Source organism: Colletotrichum chrysophilum, assembly GCF_026319265.1.
Source record: "Colletotrichum chrysophilum strain AFK26 chromosome Unknown scaffold_5, whole genome shotgun sequence".
In the NCBI taxonomy this organism is placed as follows: domain Eukaryota; kingdom Fungi; phylum Ascomycota; class Sordariomycetes; order Glomerellales; family Glomerellaceae; genus Colletotrichum; species Colletotrichum chrysophilum.
This window is the reverse complement of record NW_026517292.1, coordinates 83,891-94,877: the sequence shown is the minus strand read 5'-3', so window position 1 is coordinate 94,877 and position 10,987 is coordinate 83,891. Positions and strand designations below refer to the sequence as shown.

At 54.5% G+C, this 10,987-nt stretch overlaps 5 protein-coding genes across 5 annotated transcripts; 3 read left to right on the top strand and 2 right to left on the bottom strand.

The window, feature by feature from the left end:
* Positions 1-782: 782 nt before the first annotated feature.
* COL26b_001141 (uncharacterized protein) lies at positions 783-2,120 on the top strand (the record flags this gene model as incomplete). Its single annotated transcript, XM_053174100.1, has 1 exon — positions 783-2,120. One exon carries the CDS (start codon positions 783-785, stop codon positions 2,118-2,120), a length of 1,338 nt encoding a protein of 445 aa, XP_053041810.1.
* Positions 2,121-3,420: 1,300 nt separating this feature from the next.
* COL26b_001140 (uncharacterized protein) lies at positions 3,421-4,580 on the top strand (the record flags this gene model as incomplete). The annotated part of the gene is made up of 2 exons (XM_053174099.1): positions 3,421-3,885; positions 3,945-4,580. The coding sequence occupies 2 exons, from the start codon at positions 3,421-3,423 to the stop codon at positions 4,578-4,580; spliced, it is 1,101 nt and encodes a 366-aa protein (XP_053041809.1).
* Positions 4,581-4,802: 222 nt separating this feature from the next.
* On the bottom strand, positions 4,803-5,610 carry COL26b_001139 (uncharacterized protein; the record flags this gene model as incomplete). Its single annotated transcript, XM_053174098.1, has 2 exons — positions 4,803-5,177; positions 5,239-5,610. The coding sequence occupies 2 exons, from the start codon at positions 5,608-5,610 to the stop codon at positions 4,803-4,805; spliced, it is 747 nt and encodes a 248-aa protein (XP_053041808.1).
* Positions 5,611-6,707: 1,097 nt separating this feature from the next.
* CYC1 (iso-1-cytochrome c) lies at positions 6,708-7,650 on the top strand (the record flags this gene model as incomplete). The annotated part of the gene is made up of 4 exons (XM_053174097.1): positions 6,708-6,717; positions 7,212-7,402; positions 7,461-7,555; positions 7,626-7,650. The coding sequence occupies 4 exons, from the start codon at positions 6,708-6,710 to the stop codon at positions 7,648-7,650; spliced, it is 321 nt and encodes a 106-aa protein (XP_053041807.1).
* Positions 7,651-8,406: 756 nt separating this feature from the next.
* On the bottom strand, positions 8,407-10,813 carry COL26b_001137 (uncharacterized protein; the record flags this gene model as incomplete). Its single annotated transcript, XM_053174096.1, has 2 exons — positions 8,407-10,446; positions 10,508-10,813. 2 exons carry the CDS (start codon positions 10,811-10,813, stop codon positions 8,407-8,409), a joined length of 2,346 nt encoding a protein of 781 aa, XP_053041806.1.
* Positions 10,814-10,987: the final 174 nt, after the last annotated feature.

Here is a 10,987-nt window from a genome sequence, read left to right as displayed (position 1 = left end):
ACGACCTCCCGTCACCTGCACATCTGCCTTAGTTGCTTTTGCCCTCTTTTTTTTTTCCTTTTTTTTTCTCCTTCTCGTCATTTCCCCTCGAGTCTCTGCGACCGTCAATGTCACTCCGTTATCATTTCTTGTGTCACACACCACCGTACAGGGCTTCGCTGTAACTCTGGCCTGACAACGGAGACGTCAACTTGGCGACGTCAACGTTGAGGGGGGCAGGCTGTGCGATCGATGCGCAAGTCTGACTGAGGGAGTCCATTTCACGCTCGCTCAGCTAGCTGCTATCAATGTTGGAGCCGCGTTCCCTACAGTGGTTTCTCCATAATCACTCGAATGTTCTTCATTTCTTGGCCGTCGCTGCAGAGACAACAAGTCATGTCGTCCAAGAAGACAATGAGATGTAATCTAGCAACGTAACGTATCACGAGCAAGTGCCCATGTTGAGGGACTAGCTTTGAATATTTCTGTCATCTGAGGAACAGGAGTTCAAAGCCATTAGCCTTGCTCTTTTACTGACGTAGGTCTAGGATATTCGAACTCGTCCCGTTGTGGTTATTGTGGCCGCCAAGGCAAGAGTCAGTCAAAACGTGAATTGCATCCCACGTCCCCCTTGCTCTCCCCTCGTGATAAGCCCGAGACTTCGGGTCGCTATGTCACATCTTGCAATGATATGGCGTGTTGTTTTGCGTTGTTGCATACCACTCTCACGTGGGCTGCACGTGGGCTGGTGTTGTCGGCGACTTGCAGAAATAACTGAGAAAGATGATTTGATCAGCACTAACATGAACGTTGACCTCTCAGGCTTCTCCTACTACGCCAAGGCCACATCACTCACGCCGGAATACTATCAGACGTTATTGGATCATTACTGGAGGCGTTCGGGAACTACTCTGTATCGGCCAGACCAACTCCACGCGTGCTGTGTTCACTACACTCTGCGCCTCGACTCCACTCAGTTCAAGCCAACCCGGGATCAGCGCCAAACGGTCAACCGTTTCAACAAGTACGTGACTGGCGAGGCTTATACGACGGAAGCGGCCCGCCTCCACCCTCGGTCACGCGAGCAGGCCAAGAAACGGGATGCAGAGTTTGACCTGATCGAGAGGATCCATGAAGCGGAGCATGAGACCCTGCAGGTACCGCCCGAACCCGCTCACAAGTTTACTGTAACTTTGGAGGAAGATGACTTCACCGAGGAGAAATACATCGTGTACGAGAACTATCAACGTATCGTGCACAAGGAGGGCCCCGCAGACATCACAAGGCGTGGGTTCAGGCGCTTCCTTTGCGAGTCTCCTGTTCAACGCAAAACCGTCAAGACGGCCGACGGCAAGGACCAGGTTCTGGGCTCGTTCCACCAATGCTACCGGCTGGATGGCAAGTTGGTGGCTATCGGTGTATTGGATCTGCTTCCTCACTGCGTCAGCGCCGTATACTTTCTCTACCACGAGTCTATCCACAAGCACGCTCCTGGAAAGCTCGGTGCCATTCGCGAGATCGCTTTGGCTCGGGAGGCTGGATATCGTTACTGGTACCCAGGTTTCTACATCCATACCTGCCCGAAGATGCGATACAAGATGGACTACAACCCTCAGTACATCTTGGACCCAGAGACACTGACATGGGACCCCATGGACAAACGCGTGATGGATTTGCTCGACAAAAAGGCTTACCTGAGTCTTTCCAGGGAAGCAAAGGGACGCCCGTCGGCTGAAGGCCAAGGTCGGGGGTCTGCAAAAGGGAATGACGGTGGTGAAGCGAAAGTCAGCTCTGATAGCATGGATGAGGACAACGACAAACTTGATAATGAAAACGACGACGATGATGACGACAACGACGACGACGATGATTATGGTGAAGACGACACATTTTTGTTCAACACCGGCATGCCAGGCATCATGACACTGGACGAGATTCGTGCTTTGATCGAGATGGACCACCTTAAGCTACGCATAGACGGGTCCGGTATACTCTTTGAGACGGGCGACCTAGTGGCATGGCATCGCCAGGACATCGGAACGAGTGGCTGTCTGAAGGCCGGCATTGCAGAATTGATTGCGGCCCTTGGGCCTGATCTGCTGGAAGGACTTGTCATCGACTTCTGGAATCCGAATTTCTAGGGCAAGGGCATGCAGCAGCAAACAGCATTGCAGCATGACTATTCAGCATGATGTTGCCGCTATGGGCTAGATAGCGAGTAGCGTCTATTATGACTTTGCGAGGACACCCAAGGCTTCTTGACGTCTGCACATGAACAAATTTCAATAATTCAGCTGATTGACTCGTCTTAGTAGTCGCAAAGCTGGTGATAACAGGTATATGTCTCGTTTGCATGCCGTGAGCATCACATATGGGTCCTGTAGAACGAAACAGCATATGTGCTAGCTGAGTAACCATATGTGTTGGTATGCAGCTTTCAACCAGAGCGTATGACTGGCCACATGGGCAACTTTTCTCTTCGTTTTATGTCAACTGTAAAGTTCTAACCATCTAATTTCAAGCTTCTCAAGGACTTTCAACGGTTTTTTCATACCTACTCTGAATTGTTCAGTTTTCTTCAAAGTGATCGTCACACACTGTGCCATCGGTGCAGGAGACGTACGTTTCCACACTCCACCAATCGAGTGCAGGAAAGCCCAGGAAGAAGAGACAAGAATACTGTCTCGGTCCGAAGGGAAATGTGTCTTGGCAGATGCTGCTTAGCCAGTTCAAATTGCTCAAATGGTATTGCGTGAAATACCCCATCCTGTAAACAATTGTGAAGGCAAAGGTCAAGTTCAATATAGATGTAGTCACCATTTTTTTTTTTTTTTTTTTTTTTTCCCATTTTCGTCTAATGTGTTTGTGGTTACATCCAAGTAAACCTACGATTTACAAGGACATAGCCAGCGACGTCCAAAGCCAAGCAGACAATATCTTGTTTCACTCCATCTACGCCACGTTAAGTTGACTACCTCAACGTACCAATTCAATTGGAACAGCATATGGTGGCCCTTTACTATCACAGTTGAGGTAGTGGAACGCATCCGTCACCATATAATAAGAAAATAGAGTTGTCCACATAGCGTTTGAATCACCAGTGACCCCGGAAGAAAGCCAACCATCTCAATAGCTTGTCGTTCCAGAGCCGCACGTAAGCCACAAGCACCGATCCGGACAGCTCGCGCCGGTCGGCCCCACACCCCGCGGACCCCACCATCCCAAATCCCTGCAGTGTCCCTGCTGAACATTTGCTTGGTGAAATCCAATCACAGTCTACGCAACTTTTTGCGACGACTACCTGCCGCGATTCGAACCCGAAACTCCTCAACAACTCGCTACGGAGCCAGCAATTCAAAATTGCAGGAGGTTCCCGGACCAGGACGCCAGAAGAAAGAGAAATATAGTCAGAGTAGCGAGCCAGCATTCTCAAAAGAAGCCATGGCGTCGGCCCAGCAGGTTCTGCTCTCCCCGGCAGAGCTTGCCTACCTTCACTCGACGCTCTCTCTCACGCCGCCAATTCGCCCAGACGGCCGGAAAGCGAACCAGTTCCGCCCTCTCACTGCTGAGACGGGCATTCTCCCTGGCACCAATGGCAGCGCACGTGTGTGCTTCGCCGACGGCACCGAAGCAATCGTGGGCGCCAAGGCTGAAATCGAAAAGACGCCCAGCCCCTTCGGCAGCGAAGACGACAGCGAGGAAACGAAAAAGCTGAGAGAGGCGGGCGAGGAGGCAAGAGGTCGCAATGACTGGCTCGAGATCGCGGTTGAGATTCCCGGATCGAGAGACGATGACGCCGCGACCGTTTTTCTGGCAAACATGCTGAGCGAGGCGCTGCTCGCCGACGGAGAGTTCTCAAAGAAGCTGCGCATCAACAATAGATTTCATTGGAAGCTCTATCTTGATGTTTGTAGTCCCCTCATACAATTCTGGGTCACTGTCACTGACTTGTTTTTGCCCTGCAGATTCTCCTGATCTCGCCGCCCCTGTCCTATCCGCTACCTCTGCTCTCCCTCACAACCCACATCGCGCTGCTGGCGACCCGCCTGCCGCGTCTCAAGTCAGAGGGTGACGAAGACCCGATGTTTGATGACGATTGGGAAGCCTCGACATTCCTGTATCCTCGCGACGGTGGCGGCGTTTCGACCACGCGGCCACCCATCACTCTGCTCGTTATCGCTGTGGGAGGAAACATCATATTCGACCCTGCGCGCGAGGAATTGGCGGTCGCCGAGTCAGCGTTGGCGGTGTCTGTCGCGGAGGAGAGGAGGGCGACCGATGCCGGAGCTGGAGGCATGGAAGTGGATGGTGCGGGCAGAGAGCTGAAGCTGCTTGCCGTCAGGACCGTTGACCCGCCCTCGAGACTGACGGCGCCGGGTGTGCTCAACTCAAACAATCCTGCAACCGGTCTCGCTGGCACGCCTTCGAAGCAGCCGCCGACTCCGCCACCTGCGGACGGCCAAGCTGCAGAAGGCGTCTGGAAGCCGCCGATAGGAGGTACCAAGCTCAACGTACTCGAGGCTATGATTGCCAAGGTGCTGGAGAAGGGAGGCATTGCAGACGAGGTGCTGGATGGCGTCGCTGGAGTGGAATTGTCCTAGAGCGGAGGATACTATGGGGGTAATTGGACCGGTATTTGTTTACGTTTTGAATGTGCATCAGGAAGGCATGGGGGGAAGACAAAAAGTCATGATACCAACTGGTGGTTCTGGTTTGAGAGAGGCCATGTTGTACAGATTTCTTTTACGAGGGTATATCACAAAGTGGTCCTCCACCTTTTACACTGACTGACTGGCATTGGTGATACCTCAGAAGATGCCAAATCACTTCTTCCTCGGCTCGCCCTCCGCGGGCGTCGTTTCAACAGCTCGGGATACAGGTGGAGCGTCAGCGACAGGCGCCGGCTCGTCAGCACCCTCCTTCATGCCCAAGAAGTTGGCAATAGGGTTCTGCTTGTCCAGCCCGTGCTCCTTGCGGTAGTATTGACGTTTGGCAACGTCGTCGGTGTGGCGGGTGTGCATGGCAATGGCCTTCTCATTGCGGTCGCGCTCGTGCAGTTGGAGGACTCTGATCCAGGTCTGGACAAAGTCAACCGGATGACTCCAGAATTCGGACGCTGGCGGGAGCAGGTGCTTGAATGGGGATGTGTGGGTGAAGTTAAGGTACAAGCTCGTGACGGCTAACATTGTGAGGGTTCCCTGTTGGTCCCAGGATTAATTGATGCCTGTTACAGGGTCCGTGGAGGGGTCATGATCATACCATGGTAATGAACAAGTGAATGGCCTTGTTGTTCACGAACCAATGCGCCCACGTTCCCTCAGGGGCTGGCATGCCCGGATACTCCTTCACACGCTGCGCGCGCACCTCCTGAGAGCTCAGCCGGCCGCCATAATGCTTCGGGAGACCCTTCTTGGGCAAGCGAGAGCCGTGCGAGGGTGGGTTGAACTTCTCGGGCTTCTCAAGGACGATAGAGCCCTTCGCGCCCCCGGTCGAGGCATACCGGACAATCCAAACGGCATTGCCACGGAAGGCCGCCGGAGCTGCGCCGCCGGTCGCTCTCACTGCCCCGGCGCGCCACATGGGGCTCAGGGCCGGGAGGAGGAACCTGGGGAGGATGGTTGAGGCCGTCATTGATGTGTCGTGTGCTGAGATGTCCGCCACACAAGATATTTTCCCGGGAGCCGCAGGTTCGAGAGACGTGGTCAGCTGGACATATGAGACTTTTTTGGGTTCCAGGCTAGTGAAAGCGTTTCACGGCGTCATTGAGGCTCTTGGCTGGATCGGCGGGATCATCAGGTGCGCGGTCGGGCGGTGGGTTATGTGTCGGGCCTTGGAAAAAAGAAGCTCCAGGAAGAATTTCTTTGCGGCCGGCGACGTGTGGAGCTGCGTCCGTCCGAAGCCAAGCTAGAGTCTAAGGCGCACCAACAACAACGGGTCGCCGAACTTCCACCGCGTTGGGTACGTATCCCGGGGTGCAACCTCCCCCCACTACACTGTATCGGTGAGGTCCACGATTCGACTGCGAGATTGACTCGCCCGGGCTCTGCGGTATCAGACGCCGAGGGAAAATACGCAGGAATTGCTGGGAATATTCAGGAATCCTAGTCGAAGCTCGGGAAACGGGATGGACGGGGCGGGTTACCTACGACATCCAACAAGCGGCGGCGGCGGGCTCTAAAAAATTTCGTCAACTGGCAGGGAAGCGACTGCAAAAAAGTCCCCGCTGGCCCGCCCAGTTCACCAGCGCACCAGGCCAACCACTGGGCTGGAAACACCGAAGCGCAGCGGACCAAGTGATGTTCCGGCTTAGTATCCGGTTTTGCCCGGGTAAGCGACGCCAGACGCATGACCATCTTAGCAATGCTGCACATCTGATTGGCGGGCGCGTTGCCACAGCTGTGGCTTGTGCACTGTGGGAGAGCGAGTGAGTGAGCTCATTCCAGGCGCAGGTGCCTTGCTGCCGGCTGTTGTCATAATTAAAATCGGATAGTCTTAGGTTGAGCGTGGTGGCCGTAGCCGTGGCCGTGGCTGTCGTCTCGTCTTTTTCCCTGGCCCGATCCTCTCTCAAAACTTTTCTTCTTTTCCTTTTTTCCCTCCCAACACTCCTGAACATCTATCAACCTCAACGACCTTGACGACTTTGCAAAAGACTTCTTCTCTTTTGCATCTCATTACCTGATACCCCCTTTCGACCTTCTTCTCCATAATAACACTTTTAATCCGTCAAAATGGCCGGTGGTAAGTTCTCTTCCTGCGGCGCGCGCATCTTCATGCTTCCCCTTTGAGCCGTGCGTGGTTGGCGAATCCCCGAAATCCCACGCCGAGGTGTTTCTTGTCTGTCGCCGACGAGCCATTGAGCAGCAGCACGCTTTTCGATGAGCCCAAAACGACACGGACTTGTTTCCCGGGTCTTTTCCGCTTCGAATCGACCACCTGCGAACCCTCTATCGTGTGCGACTTGATCTCGATCACATCCCAATCTCATGCGCCATTTTCCCGGGGCCCTTCGCTTGCAGGGGAGTCACCGGCAACTGGGTGGGAATGGGGCTGCACGACAAGTCAATTGGCAGCTGGTGACAATCGCCCTCCATCGGTGAGCGAATTTCGCCCACGAGAGACGTTGGTCTCCAGCGCAGACACACCTCGGCGGTTTTCTTTTGGGATTTCCTGCCTTAACAACGCATGGAAGCAACACAGCATATGAGCAGATTTTACTGACCTCGGCAATGTAGGTGATCTCAAGAAGGGTGCCAACCTCTTCAAGACCCGTTGCGCTCAGTGTCACACCGTCGACAAGGACGGCGGCAACAAGATCGGCCCTGCTCTGCACGGCCTCTGGGGCCGTAAGACCGGTTCCGTCGAGGGTTACTCCTACACCGACGCCAACAAGCAGAAGGGCATCGAGTGGAACGACAAGACTCTGGTATGCGACTTCGGCTTTTCTCTCGACCTGCGACATTCACTAACGCTATCCCTTACAGTTCGACTACCTCGAGAACCCCAAGAAGTACATCCCCGGTACCAAGATGGCCTTCGGTGGTCTCAAGAAGGAGAAGGACCGCAACGACCTCATTGCGTACGTTCACCACCCGGAACTATCCCTAAATCAACACAATTGGACTCGATTGCTAACATGTGCTGTACAGCTACCTCAAGGATGCTACGAAATAAATTTGGTGACGTGTAACGATAGGACTGCATTAGACGGATTGGCGATTTGCGAATTGTATCATAGACCACTAGAACAGTGTGTTTTGGGGCTTCATCAATAGCCCCCATTTCATCTCGAACATTCTCCTCTTTCAAAACAATGAAGATGTAATACCACCAAACAACTTTTTTTTTTCTTCCCTCGCTTGCGATCGGCAGACTCGTCCATGATGTAACCCGCTTAGCTAGTCCCGAAATCGAGTCGCACGCGGAATCCAGATCAAGGAACGAAAAAAAAAAAAACACCTGCTTACTCATGTGATGCGAACAGCATTTCTCCTTTGTCTCGAGCCAATCAGATGACTCGTCTTGCATCGATATCCCAGCAATGATCAGTGGAACTTTTCCAGGCACAGGTTACAGAAAAGGAGCCGCCGTTTTCAAAAATAGCTGGCGAGACAAAGGGACTTAATTATGGGATTGAGAGGATGCGGCTTGAGTTGTCGTTTTGCCATGTTTCTTCCCCGATTCATGGTAAGTGATTGTCACTTCTCCACTCTCAATGGCCAATCGCCGTCGCATCGCATACGCCTTGTATGCAAAGAAACTCTCGCTCCCCCATCCTGGGATCCTCAGGGCATCGCATGATGTCTTACTCATCGTGATGTAGGTGCTCGAGAAAGTATTGCTAGGAACTATCGGGGCGTATATACCCCATCATTATCATCATTGCTCGAACTGCTGTCTATGCAGGTCTACCTTGCATCAAATCCCACTTTAACTCTGATGGTGCAATTTCGCAGCCAGCTTCCTGTACGTCTCCGGGTTCGGCACGCTGGGCTTCGTCTTGTTCAGCGCAGCCTCCCAGTCGTCGCGCGTAAGGGCCGGCTCTCCGCCCTCATACCGTAACACGCACTCGTCAAGAGCGTTTTTGTACAAACCGTACAGATCGGCGCCGCTGAAGCCCCTGCAACGGGCGTCTCTCGCGATGCTCTCAATCTCTGCCCCATCCGTGCCGCCGATGCCATTTCGGACAATCGTGCGGAGGATATCCACGCGCTCGTCCTCGGTAGGGAGGTCGACGAACAGGAGCTTGTCGAGACGCCCGGGACGCAGGATGGCGGGGTCGATCATGTCGGGCCGGTTACTGGTACCAATGACGTAGACCTCGCCTCTATCGCCGGCGCCGTCGAGCTCAGCGAGCAGTGCGTTGACGACACGGGCGCCGGCCTCCGTGGTGGTGTTCTCTCTCTTGGGCACCAACGAGTCCATCTCGTCAAAAAAGAGGATACACGGCGCGCAGGACTTGGCGCGCGTGAACAGCTCGCGGATGGCCCGCTCCGACTCTCCCACGTACTTGTTGAGCAGCTCGGGGCCCTTGATGAGGATGAAGCTTGCCTGGGCATCGTTGGCGACAGCCTTCGCGACGAGCGTCTTTCCGCAACCCGGGGGACCGAAGAGGAGGACGCCTGCGGGGCGCTGCTTGCCGAACTTCTGGAAGAGGAGAGGTTCCTTGATGCGGCGAACGATGGAGACCTGGAACGCGGCACGGACGGAGTGCAGGGCACCCACCTCGGACCAGCTTGTGCTGGGGATGGAGGAGAAACCTTCCCGGCGCATGTAAGGGGTGTGTTCTGCGATGGCATCGACGAAATCTTGCTGGCTGACGTGTACGCGGGTGGGATTTGAGTAGGCGGGGTGTTCAATGTAGTCGTGGTACAGGCAAGTGTCATCGTAGACTCTGTCCCAGGTTTTCACGTCGTTTCCGTCCGTCATGTCCATCCTGTCCGCCTCGAGAGTGTTCCTCGCTCTCGCATCCTCCAGGTCCAAGAAGCGATCGCTCGCCTTTCGGTTCGCGACCTGGACCACGGCACGGATGTCGTCTCCCACGAAGCCGTGGGTGCGGACAGCCAAGGCCTTGAAGTCAACTTCTGGGGGGATCTCGAGCTCTCGCGTCAATACCCTGAAAATCTCCTCGCGGGAATCCGTATCGGGCACCTTGACCGTGATGGTCTGGGCGAAATAATCCGGTCTCCTGAGAGTAGGATCAATCAACTCGAGCTTGCTCGTCGTGGCCACAACCACGACCCGCGGCCCACCCCCAATCTCCTCTCCCTCTCGTAGACGTCGCATGTTCAGCTTCAGCTGTGTGATGACTTCATGATCGAATTCGCTCTGATTGCTGCCCTTCGCCATGTACTCATCCAAGTGCTCGATCAAGAGGATGCACGGCGCAACCTTCTTCGCTTCGTCTATCACGTCTGTTATGATCTTGGCGACCTTCTCTGGGGACCGGGTCTCGGCCAGGTATCGTCCTAGGGAGACGACGGGCGTCCTCGTTCTCCATGACAACGAGCGAACAAGGGACTGCTTTCCAGTACCTGGCGGGCCGGAGACGAGAATTCCGACCGGTTGCTCGCCAAAGGGCAGGAAATCTTCTGGTTTGCGGGCACGCGCAAACACGTAACGACTTAGTTCCCGTAGGATGCCTCCGACCCCCCCGAGAACAACGGAGCCATGCGGGATCTGCTCGGGGCCATACTTGCTTGCCTTCAGTGCCTTCTTTGTCGTCGTCGTCGTCGTCGTCGTCCTTGCCTCGGCTCCGTTAGCCTTGGCCTTGGAGTTTACAATGGCCGAAGCATCGCTGACCGCTCCTGCTTCCACTCCCGCGCCATTTGTGTCAGGCTCTGGAGACAGGCGCCGCTTCTTCGTGCTCTTGCCCTCGGAGCCCTGTGCCGTAACTGCCGGCGCAGGACTCGCCGGGGTCACATTCCAATGTTTCGTCATCTGCCTGTTCAGCAAAAAGCGGTCCTCTTCCTGTTGTATCGATCAGCGAGTCGCTCATTCCATAGGGGGGGGGGGGGGGATGAGCGCTCACCTTATACGCCTTCTCTGCCAGTTCTTGGGCTTCGAGAAGGTCGTCGCTGTCGTCACCCTGCTCCATCTCCTCTTTCCGAAAATCTAGAACCCTCTCAATGGCATCCTCGAGTGGTCTTCGCTTCTGTCGGCTCAGACTACTGTTACTCCTCTTGATGCTCTCGTAGATGCCCGTCACTGTCAGTTTCGCTGGCTTCTTCTTCCCTTCGGCCTTCTTGGAGTATTCGCTTTGGCGCTCATCCTCCAGCTTCTTGACTATTTGATATACATCGCGATCGAGGCCTGTTCTCAGGCTTATTCGGGCCATGGTGTCTTGAAGCTGAGCTGGATACAGGATGAGATTCCGTCCTCACGCTTGCTTTCGAGGACCCAAGAAAAAAAGTTGCGATCAGAGTCCTTATAGCGTTTTAATTGGCCGAGAGCCATTGGATCTCCACTAAAAAGTTGAGCAGTGGGGATACCTCCGAAGCTACGAGCTTAT